The sequence below is a fragment of the Salmo trutta genome, chromosome 28 (assembly GCF_901001165.1).
Source record: "Salmo trutta chromosome 28, fSalTru1.1, whole genome shotgun sequence".
In the NCBI taxonomy this organism is placed as follows: Eukaryota; Metazoa; Chordata; class Actinopteri; order Salmoniformes; family Salmonidae; genus Salmo; species Salmo trutta.
In genome coordinates, this window is record NC_042984.1 from 41,216,102 (window position 1) to 41,231,058 (window position 14,957).

At 46.9% G+C, this 14,957-nt stretch overlaps 1 protein-coding gene across 1 annotated transcript in view; it reads left to right on the forward strand.

Annotated features, from left to right (window-relative positions):
- Positions 1–328: 328 nt before the first annotated feature.
- The window catches only part of LOC115166387 (protein bassoon-like), an 86,720-nt gene continuing 72,091 nt past the window's right edge, over positions 329–14,957 (forward strand). Inside the window, exon 1 of the mRNA XM_029720293.1 lies at positions 329–683. Coding sequence (XP_029576153.1) covers positions 348–683 — 336 coding nt within the window. The 5' untranslated portion in view covers positions 329–347. The remainder of the gene's footprint in view (positions 684–14,957) is intronic.

The following is a 14,957-nucleotide window of genomic DNA, read 5'->3' on the forward strand; positions in this document are numbered from 1 at the left end:
CAGTGTCTTGTTTCAGTCTTAGCCGGAGGTGAGGGACATTTTTTGATAGAATGAAAAGATTCAGTGATACTGACCAAACCACCAAATATCTTGTTCACAATCTGTAGAAGAGCGAAACAGAAGGGATGTTATATTTGAAATGAATTTGATTCCTGTTGTTTTTCTTCAGGGTTCCTATGGGGAGTCCTAAATCTGGGATGCAGGCTGGCTACGGAGGAATGGGTGGAGGAGGAGGTCAGAGACTGGCCAACCAAGAGAGCCACAGGCCGATGCAGCATAGCTCAGGCCTAGTCCATGGCTCAGGCCACGGCTCAGGCCCAGGGCAGGCTCAGGGTCATGGGCCAGGGATGGGTGCTGGGATGGGTGGTGGTCCAGGTCAGCATGGCCAGAGCCCCGGTCAGCCCGGTCAGCACGCCTCCAGACGAAACCTCCAGGTGGACTTCAGCGGTTCGGGTGGCCGGACGGGTCGCTCCTCCTCAATGTCCCCGGACCGTGGGATCACCCCCACCTCGCCCTACTCAGTGCCCCAGATCGCCCCCATGCCCGTCAGCAAGCTGTGCCCACTCTGCTCCACCACGGAGCTGACCAATCCCCCGGCCCTGCCAAACTACAACACCTGCACACAGTGCCGCTCCACCGTCTGCAACCAGTGTGGCTTCAACCCCAACCCCCACCTCACAGAGGTAAGCAACAAGCACTGCCTGTTAACATGCTGACTCTAATACAGCTAGAGGTGCCATTGGCTCCAGTCCAGAGTGCTGGTCTAGGATCAGTGTTCTCCATACCTTAATACTTAGGGAATGCAACCAGTCTACTAAATAAAACTGACTCCAGATCAGCTCTTAAGGGGCACCTTACCGCTTCATGTTTAGTCACAAAAATAAGCACATCCTTTTATATCTAGAGACCTTGCGGAGTCCTGGTGTGAGGCCTAAGGAAGTAAGTTTCTATAGACTCAAGTCTCTCTCATGCGGATATATGTCATTTTGTCTCCTCCAATCTCTGAGTCCCAGACATAGAAAAGGGCCTCCCTTAATGAGTGTGAAGCTCTCCCATCTCCTGTGTCTCCTGTTTCTGTGACCTCTATCTCTCGTCGAGAGCCCGACAGAGCCTGCTGTCAGTAGGCTGTCCCGCCAGGCCGTCTTAGCGTCTTCGTCGGTCTCGCTTGTCAGCTTCTGTTTTGACAGCAGCCATTGGCAGGAGATTGACAGGGGGGACGTCTCTCTGTCCTTCCCCTCAACGTGTGGGCAGGCGGGCAAGCGGCACCAGGTAGGCGGGTTTTAGAAAATGAAGTGAGGGAGGAGATGCTGTGGCATATTTTTCGCACCAAGGATGCGGACAGAGCGAACCACCGAGGCATGGAGCTAACCCACCGCAGTGTTGAGATGTGTTCTAGTCGGCCTGCCATCATGTCTTATTGTGAGAGTCATTTGGGTGCATTATATTCTGGGAGTGGGACCAGGGAGAGAGAGAATGTGGGGAAATGATGAAGAGAGAGTGGGAAGTGGTGTTAGACATAGCCAAGAAAGAGAGAGATGAGGGAGAAAGAGAGAGAAGGGGGGAGAAAGAGTGAGAGTGTGTGTATTGGTAAGTGGCAGTAATTTCTCTCGAGGCGATGACAGAATCTCCATTGGTTTACTGAGGCAGGATGGAGTGTGTAGGGTGTAGGGTGTAGGGTGAATGTCCGGAGGTGCACTTAGATGTAAGGGATGTATTGAAATTTACAGAATGGGTACCTGTAGTAAAATATGGGAGGGTCATGCTTTTTCAATTTCAGGGGAGGGTTAAGTATTTAAAAAATAATCTAGTCCGGGGCAGGGTCGTGCTTGGAGAAGCAGGGAGAAAAGTAATATTTCTAAGACTGTGGCGGTCGGTGCCGTTTAAGATAAGGGAGGACTTTGTTTTGTTTTTATGAGCATAGATTTATTTCTATTTGAGCATATTGGATGACTGCCATTCATATTCCATTCACCCAGCTCAAAGTAACACCAACAGGTTTAGGCTACTACATGATACTCAAATTTTCCCTATACCCATCATGTGGTTGATACAACCTAGCCTATGAATGACAGTTTACAACGTAGGTGCACACAGGTCGAGGGACAAAAGTGAGTAATCAAGGTAACAGGGACAAATTCAGGTATGTTTATCTCCGTTTCGTTCCGTTTGCTTTCATTTAAGAAATGTTTTTCAACAGAATTGGCAGAATGAATAGACCTTTGATAACCGTAAGCACAGTTTACTTTCATAACAGCCACATACAAACCGCATGATAATTTGCTTGCTGTATAATTTCTTCTTCGTCTACGCGCTCTCCTCCTCTCACCTTTTCCCTTCGCTTGTGGACTTCAGTGCACAATAAAACAGCTGAAAAAACCTTTCCAAGCCAATCCTTCATCCCATTACCGTTAACCACTACACACAGCCTACACTGTTGTCACCATATTAGCTAACACAGCTAGCTACTAGAATTAACGCGTTAGCAAACCCGCTACAACCATGCAGCACAGTGTACAGCAAGCAGTTTAGCAGTTATACCGGCTGGCCCCGTTGGCAATAAATGTATAAAACCCAAAGCTTACCTTGACTTGTAAGAGTTCCAGTGTTGGATAGCCATAGCCAGCTAGCTAACATAGCATCCTGCTCTGTTTGAGGCAGGTGTTTGAGTAGGCTAAACTAGCTAGCTACATTTGCTAGATAAGTGAAAGTTTGAAGGAAATACAACTAAATATCTCTCTCACTCTCTCTCCCTCTCCTACTTGCTTCTCCTTCATTTTTGAAGAAATTAATTTGTTAAAAATTGTTCAACTATTGTCTTTCTCTCTCTTTGAGTCAACTATTCACCACATTTTATGCACTGCAATGCTAGCTCTAGCTTATGCTTTCAGTACTAGATTGATTCTCAGATATTTTGATTGGGTCAACAACATGTCAGCTCATACTGCAAGAGCTCTGATAGGTTGGAGGACTGTTGTCATAATTACTGTGTATGTGCATGGAAGGGGAAGAAAACCATGAGCCTCCTAGGTTTGTTATTGATTGTATTGCATTCAATGTACCCAGAGGAGGACGGAAACTAACTGTCTTCCGGCTATACCATGATGCGGCCCCAGAGAGTGCTGTTGAGGCTACTGTAGACCTTCATTGCAAAACACTGTGTTTTAATCAATTATTTGGTGACGTGAATATATTTAGTATAGTTTTATCTGAAAAGGATCACTTTTTTATTGTTTCACTTTTTCTGAAATTCACTGAGGGGGGAGGGTCCTCCCCTTCCTCCTCTGAGGAGCCTCCACTGTTCTAAGATAGCTGCTGAGATGGTGTAAATAAAACTAGGCTGCATTACACACCGAAATGGATATTCCAACCCTGAGCCCCAGCCTGCTTTGCGCTTGCTACATTTTTTGTTGTTGTTGTGCTGCCTAACCAGTGCTGTGCTGTGTAGACCTACTGTGGCAGATCAAGACGAGAGTGAAATAACTCTTCAGAAAATACATTTTGATTAGGCCAAGTCCAAAATCGCTATATCTTGCACCTGGACTAGCCTATAGCCTATGTTCTGTTCAGTTTGAGAAGGAGAGCGGAGGACTGGAAGTCAACTAATAGCTTGCTACTACTATAATTGATTTCAATAAAAACAATATGTTCCTTGCCCTTGATGTATTTATCCGAGTTATTGACCTCACAATAAGCCATGTTTGAGTAACTTACATTGTGGTGCTGAAACTTGAAGCAGCAGTCGCAGCACAATCAATCGGAAATAAACAGCTCATGGTGCTGAAGTAAGCAAATTCCAGTTGACATGATTCATTTCAACCGTCTTCATTTTAATTAGACTAACAACAAGAGGGCTTTATGTTGGAGCCTATTTCTTCCTAAGAAATAAGAGGAAAGCCTACCTCTTTGACAGAATAAATCTGTCTTTAGGCTTCTATATAACGTTATATAGATTTGCCGGCCAATTCCTCCACCCACCAAGCACTCTTTAAATATCCCAACTCTGTGTCAGTGAAGGGCTGTTAAGTTCAAACCAGGACTTGAACTGAGGGGTATGAGAGATATGAGAGGGGTATGAAAGGGTATGCCTTAAGCCTACCTTTTATTAAAGAAAATTGCAAAAAGCACAGGTCTACCCATTGTTAGTTTAAGATTTGGAAGAAAATAAAACCGAGGAGACATAAAATTGAGAAGGGGAGTAACCTAATTTTGTCACTATCAATAGAAGATGTTCAACCCCAGACATCTTTTAGGGAAACACTTGTGACCTTCTCTTGTTGGGTTAATTCACGGACGAAGAGTAGCCAGCAGTTAAAGCTTAAATCTTTCTGCGTTGGTAGGCCTACTGTCTGGGGTGGAAAGGTAGGCCTAGGTTTTGAAAGAAGCCTACCATGCTCAGATTCCTAATGACGTCTCACATTAAATTATTTGCAAATAGGGCAGTTACGTTGCAAACAAGACACACTGAGTATGTTTATATGCATGCTAATAATTCGATAATAAATGGATTACGGCGGTAGGCATAGATTATGCAATCGCCGCGTAAACGCCTTACTCAGTTTATCCTAATCGGCGTAAGGTCGAAATCAAAGTAAGCGTACGCTGATTAAAACACCTGGTGTTCTGAGCAGTCTTTCGAATGATTACTTCATGTAAACACCTTAATCGGCGTTACAGCGGTGTATTTGATCTGCACAATGTGCCAGCACCAGCCGAGAGCCTCCCTCTTCAGCGCGGGTGAAGTGAGTTCGGAACAACCGAATGTATGCATCTTAGAAGTCATTTTCACGTTACAAACTTTCTATGTCCCAACTCAGAATCAAATATGCTTCCCAAAAATATTGTTCGCTGTGGTACAATGTTTATTTTGATTGCCGATTTTCTGCGTTTATCAGAGTGCCATCAGGTAGCCTTTACAGATGTGTCCATGTAACAGGATTATTTGGGGAATCGTTCTACTTGTAAAACATGTAAACGCTTCTCAAAGTATTATATTCATCTGACTATTAACAATTATTGCGTTAATGTGTGCATGTAACCGCACTCACTGATTTGGCATTGGTGAAATATGATAAGATGAACACATAGGCCTGTCTCTCTGTCCGTTCTTAGCCTGTCATTTTGGTAATTTGTGTGGTAGAATTGCATGAAATGTTTATAAAAGGCCATTTTTTCTTGGAACTGCAAATACGATGATGGACCAAAGCAATGTTTTTACTATAAAGGAGATCTTTCCGCCCTTACTCTTGTCCACAGTGGTCTGTGAACTCACAACCTTCTGCCCAGCAGCCATGTGTGCTATCAAAATTCCTGTGTTGCCATGCGATGCTTACAGGACAAAGAACAGTTTCTAAAACGGCATATGTAAGGCTCTGATCTGTCCAAGAAGTGAGAGTAAATGGTAAGGATCTTCTCTGCTGTCCACTTTATGTTTGAATTATTATTTTGGGTATAGAGGAGGGTGACTTGTTTTTTTCAAGTGTTCAGGGAGGGTTCAGGTAAAATATATTTTGCTGAAGGGAGGGCCATCCATTTTCAATTCAGAGGTCCGATTTTCTCCATGTAACCCTTATTATGAATAACGTTCACTCCCTAATGTCAAGAAAGAGGCAGCAAAACTGAGAGGAGGCGGAGAACACACCCCTCACTGCTGAGGAGGAGGAAGGAAAGGGGTATAAAGGGTAAAGGAAAAACAGAGAATAGAGAAGAGGAGGAGTTAGAGGAAGGAGTGAGGAGGGGGAAAGAGGAGGAGTTAGAGGAAGGAGTGAGGAGGGGGAAAGAGGAGGAGTTAGATGAAGGAGTGAGGAGGGGGAAAGAGGAGGAGTTAGATGAAGGAGTGAGGAGGGGGAAAGAGGAGGAGTTAGAGGAAGGAGTGAGGAGGGGGAAAGAGGAGGAGTTAGAGGAAGGAGTGAGGAGGGGGAAAGAGGAGGAGTTAGATGAAGGAGTGAGGAGGGGGAAAGAGGAGGAGTTAGATGAAGGAGTCAGGAGGGGGAAAGAGGAGGAGTTAGAGGAAGGAGTGAGGAGGGGGACAGAGGAGGAGTTAGAGGAAGGAGTGAGGAGGGGGAAAGAGGAGGAGTTAGATGAAGGAGTGAGGAGGGGGAAAGAGGAGGAGTTAGAGGAAGGAGTGAGGAGGGGGAAAGAGGAGGAGTTAGAGGAAGGAGTGAGGAGGGGGAAAGAGGAGGAGTTAGATGAAGGAGTGAGGAGGGGGAAAGAGGAGGAGTTAGAGGAAGGAGTGAGGAGGGGGAAAGAGGAGGAGTTAGAGGAAGGAGTGAGGAGGGGGACAGAGGAGGAGATAGATGAAGGAGTGAGGAGGGGGAAAGAGGAGGAGTTAGATGAAGGAGTGAGGAGGGGGAAAGAGGAGGAGTTAGAGGAAGGAGTGAGGAGGGGGACAGAGGAGGAGTTAGATGAAGGAGTGAGGAGGGGGGAAAGAGGAGGAGTTAGATGAAGGAGTGAGGAGGGGGAAAGAGGAGGAGATAGATGAAGGAGTGAGGAGGGGGAAAGAGGAGGAGTTAGATGAAGGAGTGAGGAGGGGGAAAGAGGAGGAGTTAGATGAAGGAGTGAGGAGGGGGAAAGAGGAGGAGTTAGATGAAGGAGTGAGGAGGGGGAAAGAGGAGGAGTTAGATGAAGGAGTGAGGAGGGGGAAAGAGGAGGAGTTAGATGAAGGAGTGAGGAGGGGGAAAGAGGAGGAGTTAGAGGAAGGAGTGAGGAGGGGGACAGAGGAGGAGTTAGATGAAGGAGTGAGGAGGGGGAAAGAGGAGGAGTTAGATGAAGGAGTGAGGAAGGGGAAAGAGGAGGAGATAGATGAAGGAGTGAGGAGGGGGAAAGAGGAGGAGTTAGATGAAGGAGTGAGGAGGGGGAAAGAGGAGGAGTTAGATGAAGGAGTGAGGAGGGGGAAAGAGGAGGAGTTAGAGGAAGGAGTGAGGAGGGGGACAGAGGAGGAGATAGATGAAGGAGTGAGGAGGGGGAAAGAGGAGGAGTTAGAGGAAGGAGTGAGGAGGGGGAAAGAGGAGGAGTTAGAGGAAGGAGTGAGGAGGGGGAAAGAGGAGGAGTTAGATGAAGGAGTGAGGAGGGGGAAAGAGGAGGAGTTAGAGGAAGGAGTGAGGAGGGGGACAGAGGAGGAGATAGATGAAGGAGTGAGGAGGGGGAAAGAGGAGGAGTTAGATGAAGGAGTGAGGAGGGGGAAAGAGGAGGAGTTAGAGGAAGGAGTGAGGAGGGGGACAGAGGAGGAGTTAGATGAAGGAGTGAGGAGGGGGAAAGAGGAGGAGTTAGATGAAGGAGTGAGGAGGGGGAAAGAGGAGGAGATAGATGAAGGAGTGAGGAGGGGGAAAGAGGAGGAGTTAGATGAAGGAGTGAGGAGGGGGAAAGAGGAGGAGTTAGATGAAGGAGTGAGGAGGGGGAAAGAGGAGGAGTTAGATGAAGGAGTGAGGAGGGGGAAAGAGGAGGAGTTAGATGAAGGAGTGAGGAGGGGGAAAGAGGAGGAGTTAGATGAAGGAGTGAGGAGGGGGAAAGAGGAGGAGTTAGAGGAAGGAGTGAGGAGGGGGACAGAGGAGGAGTTAGATGAAGGAGTGAGGAGGGGGAAAGAGGAGGAGTTAGATGAAGGAGTGAGGAGGAGGGGGAAAGAGGAGGAGATAGATGAAGGAGTGAGGAGGGGGAAAGAGGAGGAGTTAGATGAAGGAGTGAGGAGGGGGAAAGAGGAGGAGTTAGATGAAGGAGTGAGGAGGGGGAAAGAGGAGGAGTTAGAGGAAGGAGTGAGGAGGGGGACAGAGGAGGAGTTAGATGAAGGAGTGAGGAGGGGGAAAGAGGAGGAGTTAGATGAAGGAGTGAGGAGGGGGAAAGAGGAGGAGATAGATGAAGGAGTGAGGAGGGGGAAAGAGGAGGAGTTAGATGAAGGAGTGAGGAGGGGGGAAAAGAGGAGGAGTTAGATGAAGGAGTGAGGAGGGGGAAAGAGGAGGAGTTAGATGAAGGAGTGAGGAGAGGGAAAAGAGGAGGAGTTAGATGAAGGAGTGAGGAGGGGGAAAGAGGAGGAGTTAGATGAAGGAGTGAGGAGGGGGAAAGAGGAGGAGTTAGATGAAGGAGTGAGGAGGGGGAAAGAGGAGGAGTTAGATGAAGGAGTCAGGAGGGGGAAAGAGGAGGAGTTAGATGAAGGAGTGAGGAGGGGGAAAGAGGAGGATTTAGATGAAGGAGTGAGGAGGGGGGAAAGAGGAGGAGTTAGAGGAAGGAGTCAGGAGGGGGAAAGAGGAGGAGTTAGATGAAGGAGTGAGGAGGGGGAAAGAGGAGGAGTTAGATGAAGGAGTGAGGAGAGGGAAAAGAGGAGGAGTTAGAGGAAGGAGCGAGGAGGGGGAAAGAGGAGGAGTTAGATGAAGGAGTCAGGAGGGGGAAAGAGGAGGAGTTAGATGAAGGAGTGAGGAGAGGGAAAAGAGGAGGAGTTAGATGAAGGAGTGAGGAGGGGGAAAGAGGAGGAGTTAGATGAAGGAGTGAGGAGAGGGAAAAGAGGAGGAGTTAGATGAAGGAGTGAGGAGGGGGAAAGAGGAGGAGTTAGATGAAGGAGTCAGGAGGGGGAAAGAGGAGGAGTTAGATGAAGGAGTGAGGAGGGGGAAAAGAGGAGGAGTTAGAGGAAGGAGCGAGGAGGGGGAAAGAGGAGGAGTTAGATGAAGGAGTGAGGAGAGGGAAAAAGAGGAGGAGTTAGATGAAGGAGTGAGGAGGGGGAAAGAGGAGGAGTTAGATGAAGGAGTGAGGAGAGGGAAAAGAGGAGGAGTTAGAGGAAGGAGCGAGGAGGGGGAAAGAGGAGGAGTTAGATGAAGGAGTGAGGAGAGGGAAAAGAGGAGGAGTTAGATGAAGGAGTGAGGAGGGGGAAAGAGGAGGAGTTAGATGAAGGAGTGAGGAGAGGGAAAAGAGGAGGAGTTAGAGGAAGGAGCGAGGAGGGGGAAAGAGGAGGAGTTAGATGAAGGAGTCAGGAGGGGGAAAGAGGAGGAGTTAGAGGAAGGAGCGAGGAGGGGGAAAGAGGAGGAGTTAGATGAAGGAGTGAGGAGGGGAAAAGAGGAGGAGTTAGATGAAGGAGTGAGGAGGGGGAAAGAGGAGGAGTTAGATGAAGGAGTGAGGAGGGGGAAAGAGGAGGATTTAGATGAAGGAGTGAGGAGGGGAAAAGAGGAGGAGTTAGATGAAGGAGTGAGGAGGGGGAAAGAGGAGGAGTTAGATGAAGGAGTGAGGAGGGGGACAGAGGAGGAGTTAGATGAAGGAGTGAGGAGGGGGAAAGAGGAGGAGTTAGATGAAGGAGTGAGGAGGGGGAAAGAGGAGGAGTTAGAGGAAGGAGTGAGGAGGGGGACAGAGGAGGAGTTAGATGAAGGAGTGAGGAGGGGGAAAGAGGAGGAGTTAGATGAAGGAGTGAGGAGGGGGAAAGAGGAGGAGATAGATGAAGGAGTGAGGAGGGGGAAAGAGGAGGAGTTAGATGAAGGAGTGAGGAGGGGGAAAGAGGAGGAGTTAGATGAAGGAGTGAGGAGGGGGAAAGAGGAGGAGTTAGAGGAAGGAGTGAGGAGGGGGACAGAGGAGGAGTTAGATGAAGGAGTGAGGAGGGGGAAAGAGGAGGAGTTAGATGAAGGAGTGAGGAGGGGGAAAGAGGAGGAGATAGATGAAGGAGTGAGGAGGGGGAAAGAGGAGGAGTTAGATGAAGGAGTGAGGAGGGGGAAAAGAGGAGGAGTTAGATGAAGGAGTGAGGAGGGGGAAAGAGGAGGAGTTAGATGAAGGAGTGAGGAGAGGGAAAAGAGGAGGAGTTAGATGAAGGAGTGAGGAGGGGGAAAGAGGAGGAGTTAGATGAAGGAGTGAGGAGGGGGAAAGAGGAGGAGTTAGATGAAGGAGTGAGGAGGGGGAAAGAGGAGGAGTTAGATGAAGGAGTCAGGAGGGGGAAAGAGGAGGAGTTAGATGAAGGAGTGAGGAGGGGGAAAGAGGAGGATTTAGATGAAGGAGTGAGGAGGGGGAAAGAGGAGGAGTTAGAGGAAGGAGTCAGGAGGGGGAAAGAGGAGGAGTTAGATGAAGGAGTGAGGAGGGGGAAAGAGGAGGAGTTAGATGAAGGAGTGAGGAGAGGGAAAAGAGGAGGAGTTAGAGGAAGGAGCGAGGAGGGGGAAAGAGGAGGAGTTAGATGAAGGAGTCAGGAGGGGGAAAGAGGAGGAGTTAGATGAAGGAGTGAGGAGACGGAAAAGAGGAGGAGTTAGATGAAGGAGTGAGGAGGGGGAAAGAGGAGGAGTTAGATGAAGGAGTGAGGAGAGGGAAAAGAGGAGGAGTTAGATGAAGGAGTGAGGAGGGGGAAAGAGGAGGAGTTAGATGAAGGAGTCAGGAGGGGGAAAGAGGAGGAGTTAGATGAAGGAGTGAGGAGGGGGAAAAGAGGAGGAGTTAGAGGAAGGAGCGAGGAGGGGGAAAGAGGAGGAGTTAGATGAAGGAGTGAGGAGAGGGAAAAGAGGAGGAGTTAGATGAAGGAGTGAGGAGGGGGAAAGAGGAGGAGTTAGATGAAGGAGTGAGGAGAGGGAAAAGAGGAGGAGTTAGAGGAAGGAGCGAGGAGGGGGAAAGAGGAGGAGTTAGATGAAGGAGTGAGGAGAGGGAAAAGAGGAGGAGTTAGATGAAGGAGTGAGGAGGGGGAAAGAGGAGGAGTTAGATGAAGGAGTGAGGAGAGGGAAAAGAGGAGGAGTTAGAGGAAGGAGCGAGGAGGGGGAAAGAGGAGGAGTTAGATGAAGGAGTCAGGAGGGGGAAAGAGGAGGAGTTAGAGGAAGGAGCGAGGAGGGGGAAAGAGGAGGAGTTAGATGAAGGAGTGAGGAGGGGAAAAGAGGAGGAGTTAGATGAAGGAGTGAGGAGGGGGAAAGAGGAGGAGTTAGATGAAGGAGTGAGGAGGGGGAAAGAGGAGGATTTAGATGAAGGAGTGAGGAGGGGAAAAGAGGAGGAGTTAGATGAAGGAGTGAGGAGGGGGAAAGAGGAGGAGTTAGATGAAGGAGTGAGGAGGGGAAAAGAGGAGGAGTTAGATGAAGGAGTGAGGAGGGGGAAAGAGGAGGAGTTAGATGAAGGAGTGAGGAGGGGGAAAGAGGAGGATTTAGATGAAGGAGTGAGGAGAGGGAAAGAGGAGGAGTTAGATGAAGGAGTGAGGAGAGGGAAAAGAGGAGGAGTTAGATGAAGGAGTGAGGAGAGGGAAAAGAGGAGGAGTTAGATGAAGGAGTGAGGAGGGGGAAAGAGGAGGAGTTAGAGGAAGGTGTGAGGAGGGGGAAAGAGGAGGAGTTAGATGAAGGAGTGAGGAGGGGGAAAGAGGAGGATTTAGATGAAGGAGTGAGGAGGGGGAAAGAGGAGGAGTTAGAGGAAGGAGTCAGGAGGGGAAAGAGGAGGAGTTAGATGAAGGAGTGAGGAGGGGGAAAGAGGAGGAGTTAGATGAAGGAGTGAGGAGGGGGAAAGAGGAGGAGTTAGATGAAGGAGTGAGGAGGGGGAAAGAGGTAGGGCAGGCTGGAAAAAAGAGGGAAGCAGGGGAGAATGAAAAGACAAGGTGTAGAGTCTTACTCTGAGCAAATAGGAGTCAATCCCTATTACCTTTAAGCAACCCTTCTCCCAGTGTTCACCCTGTATGGATATAGGAGACATATCTTACATTCCTTCATCTTCTTATCACATCGATTATTACCGCAAGTAAATCAGTGGGGATAGAGAATATTCATTTGGAGGGGTGACATGAAGTAAAGATAGAGGGAGGAACATGAGGGTGGTTGCGCCCCAAATGATACCCTATTCAATCAGTCTTCTTGAACCAGTCTACCTTTTTCTTAGATCTGTAACACGCTGTGTGGATTCCAACAAAATAAGTCTTTACAGTTTGACACAGTTCATTTGTTTGACAGTTTGACACAGTTCATGTGTTTGACAGTTTGACACAGTTCATTTGTTTGACAGTTTGACACAGTTCATGTGTTTGACAGTTTGACACAGTTAATTTGTTTGACAGTTTGACACAGTTAATGTGTTTGACAGTTTGACACAGTTATGTGTTTGACAGTTTGACACAGTTATGTGTTTGACACTTTCACACAGTTCATGTTTTCTTTTCAGAGGTAAAGAATCCAACGATATCACACTAGGCTAAATCAAATAGGCATAATAGAAATGCCTTCTGGACGTGCCTTTGGTAATAGTGGTGCCCTAAGCAGCCGCTTCTGTACGTTTGTTTTAAGATTAAAATAGAAACTGTTATAATGTAGCCAGATGTTAACAAAGAGCAGGCGTATTCCTATTTCTTCAGCTGGGAACCCATTTAAATCTCCAAAATGTCCAGTGACTCCGCTAACGAGCAGCCACTGCTCCCTTCCTCCACACAGAGGAGAGAGGAACAGACTTGATCGATCTGCCAAGGATGAGCCGTTTAACACTGGATTAACTGACAGTATGCTGTATTTACAGCATACTTAGAATCCTGATTTAAAAGTGATTGCGATTGTTCTCTTACTGCCCTTGTTCTCTTACTGCCCTTGAATTGGGAGACTCGTGGACCCCCCGAAACAAGTCATTCATGTCTGTGTAGATTTGTGTTAGTCTATCTCTGTGCTCCCCTTGTCTGGCCTTGTGCAAATCATGTCGTCCTTGTAATGAAATTTGGCTTTGAATTAATCGAAGGAATCACTAGGTCTTTTCTGCGACCAGGCAACAGCTGTTCATGTATTCCTGTTTCTCTCTCTCTTTCTCTCTCTCTCTCTCAATTCAATTCAAGGGGCTTTATTGGCATGGGAATCATATGTTAACATTGTCAAGGCAAGTGAAATAAACAATCACAAATGAACAGTTCACATTAAACGCACAAAAGTTTCAAAATAGAAAGACATTTGAAATGTTCAATTATTACGTGCAAAAACAAACACAAAAATGAGTGGTTCGGTCTGGATCTGTACACGCGGTCGGTCTATACACTCGAAACAAAATATAAAATAGCCTATTTTATATTTAAGAAGATAAAATAACTGACAAACTAATTTACCTACTCGCACCTTACACCACTTGCTGGCTCCACTATGGCCCCCTTAGCAAGCTGGTTCCAATAGGGCCCCCTCAGCAAGCATGTGTATGTGTGCAGGTGTGTGTCCTTTGTGTGCAAAAAGTAGAAGTACAAATGCCAAGGAAAAATGAAGAAACAGATAACTATAGCTTAGGTTTTATTTACTTTGGTGTTTGTTCTCCACTCGCTACCCTTTCCTTATCGCAACACAAATGTTGCTGTGGTGATTGCGCACTGCGGTATTTCACCTGAACAGATACGGTAGCTTGTCAACATTTTATTTGATTTCTAATTCTTTTGGGGTCCTTCAGAGGGGAATATGTGTCTCTTATATCGTCATACATTTGGCAGGAGGTTAATGTAAGGGCTGTCGTCATGGAGAGAAGAAGACCAAGGTGCAGCGGAGTTAGTGTTCATGATTTAATTCAATAAAGGACACTGGAACACTACAAAACAAGAAAACACCGACAGCTCAACAGTACTGACAGCATAACACACTGAACAGAAACAATTACCCACAACCACAAGGACAAACACACACTACTATATAGGACTCCCAATCAAAGGCAACTCAACACACCTGCCTTCAATTGGGAGTCCAACACCCAACTCACACGTAACACAAATATCTCTGCCACGTCCTGACCAAAACTAATACAATTGCTCCCTCTGCTGGTCAGGACGTGACAGTTAGGAAGTGCAGCTCAGTTTCCATCTCATTTTGTGGGCAGTGGACGCATAGCCTGTCTTCTCTCTCGCCTATGGCGGCGTCTCTCAATAGCAAGGCTACGCTCACCATGTCTGTACATTGTCAATTTCTTTCTCTGTTTTCTATCAGTCACAGGGGTCAGATAGTCTGCCACCATGTACTGTCTGTTTAGGGCCAAATAGCATTTCATTTCACTTTGAGATTTTGTCATGTTTTCCCAATAGGTAATGTCATTTTCTTTTTGTTTGGTTATAATTCGTTTGGGCCAGACTGTCTGAGTGCTGTCCTGAGGCTTTGTTGGGTTTGTAGTAGTGTGTGAATTTAGCATCAGGATGAGGGGAAGTGGTAGGAGTGGGGGAGCTTGTTTTTAGGTGGTTATAGAATTTGATGGCTTGTTTTGAGATATGAGTTAGTAATGGATCTTGACCCTCATTCTGCCCTGAATGCATTATTTGGGGCGTTTCTCTGTACTCTAAGAATGCTTTTGCAGAATCCTGCATGCAGGATATCAATTAGATGTTTGTCCCATTTCTTTTTCATATATCTTGAACGTACCCCACACCTCACTCCCATATAAGGCAATTGCTTAAATTGTAGAATTGAATATATTATATACATTGAACCAGGTTCCAAATGATATGACAATTTGAATGTGTCTTTCGATACATAAAAAGCCTTTCTTGCTTTCTCTTTCAGTTTGTTGACAGCCAAGCAGAAATGACCTGTGGAGCTTAGATATGAATAGACTTGAGTGTGTTCTGTGTCTTCCTTTCCTACTGTGAAATTGTGTTTTAAGTCTTAGGATTCTGATCTTTTTTGTGAAATCATGTTTTTTTGTCTTCTTGAAGCTTACTGTGGGGGACCATGTTGATAGAACCGATGTATGATATTTTGATTATGTTGTAGATCGTCTGTACACAGCAGGGATTTAACTTCCTCATGCAGGGTGGGACCAGGTGCTGTGGACTTTTCTAATAGTTTTGCCAAAACATATATAGAGTACCAGTCAACGGTTTGGACAGTAACAGATACATCTCAACATCAACTGTTCAGAGGAGACTGCGTGAATCAGGCCTTCATGGTCGAATGCTGCAAAGAAACCACTACTAACGGACAACAATAAGAAGAGACTTGCTTGGGCCAAGAAACATGAGCAATGGACATTAGATCGTTTGACATTTGTCCTTTGGTCTGAGGAGTCCAAATTTTGAGATTTTTCAACCGCCGTGTCCTTGTGAGACGCGG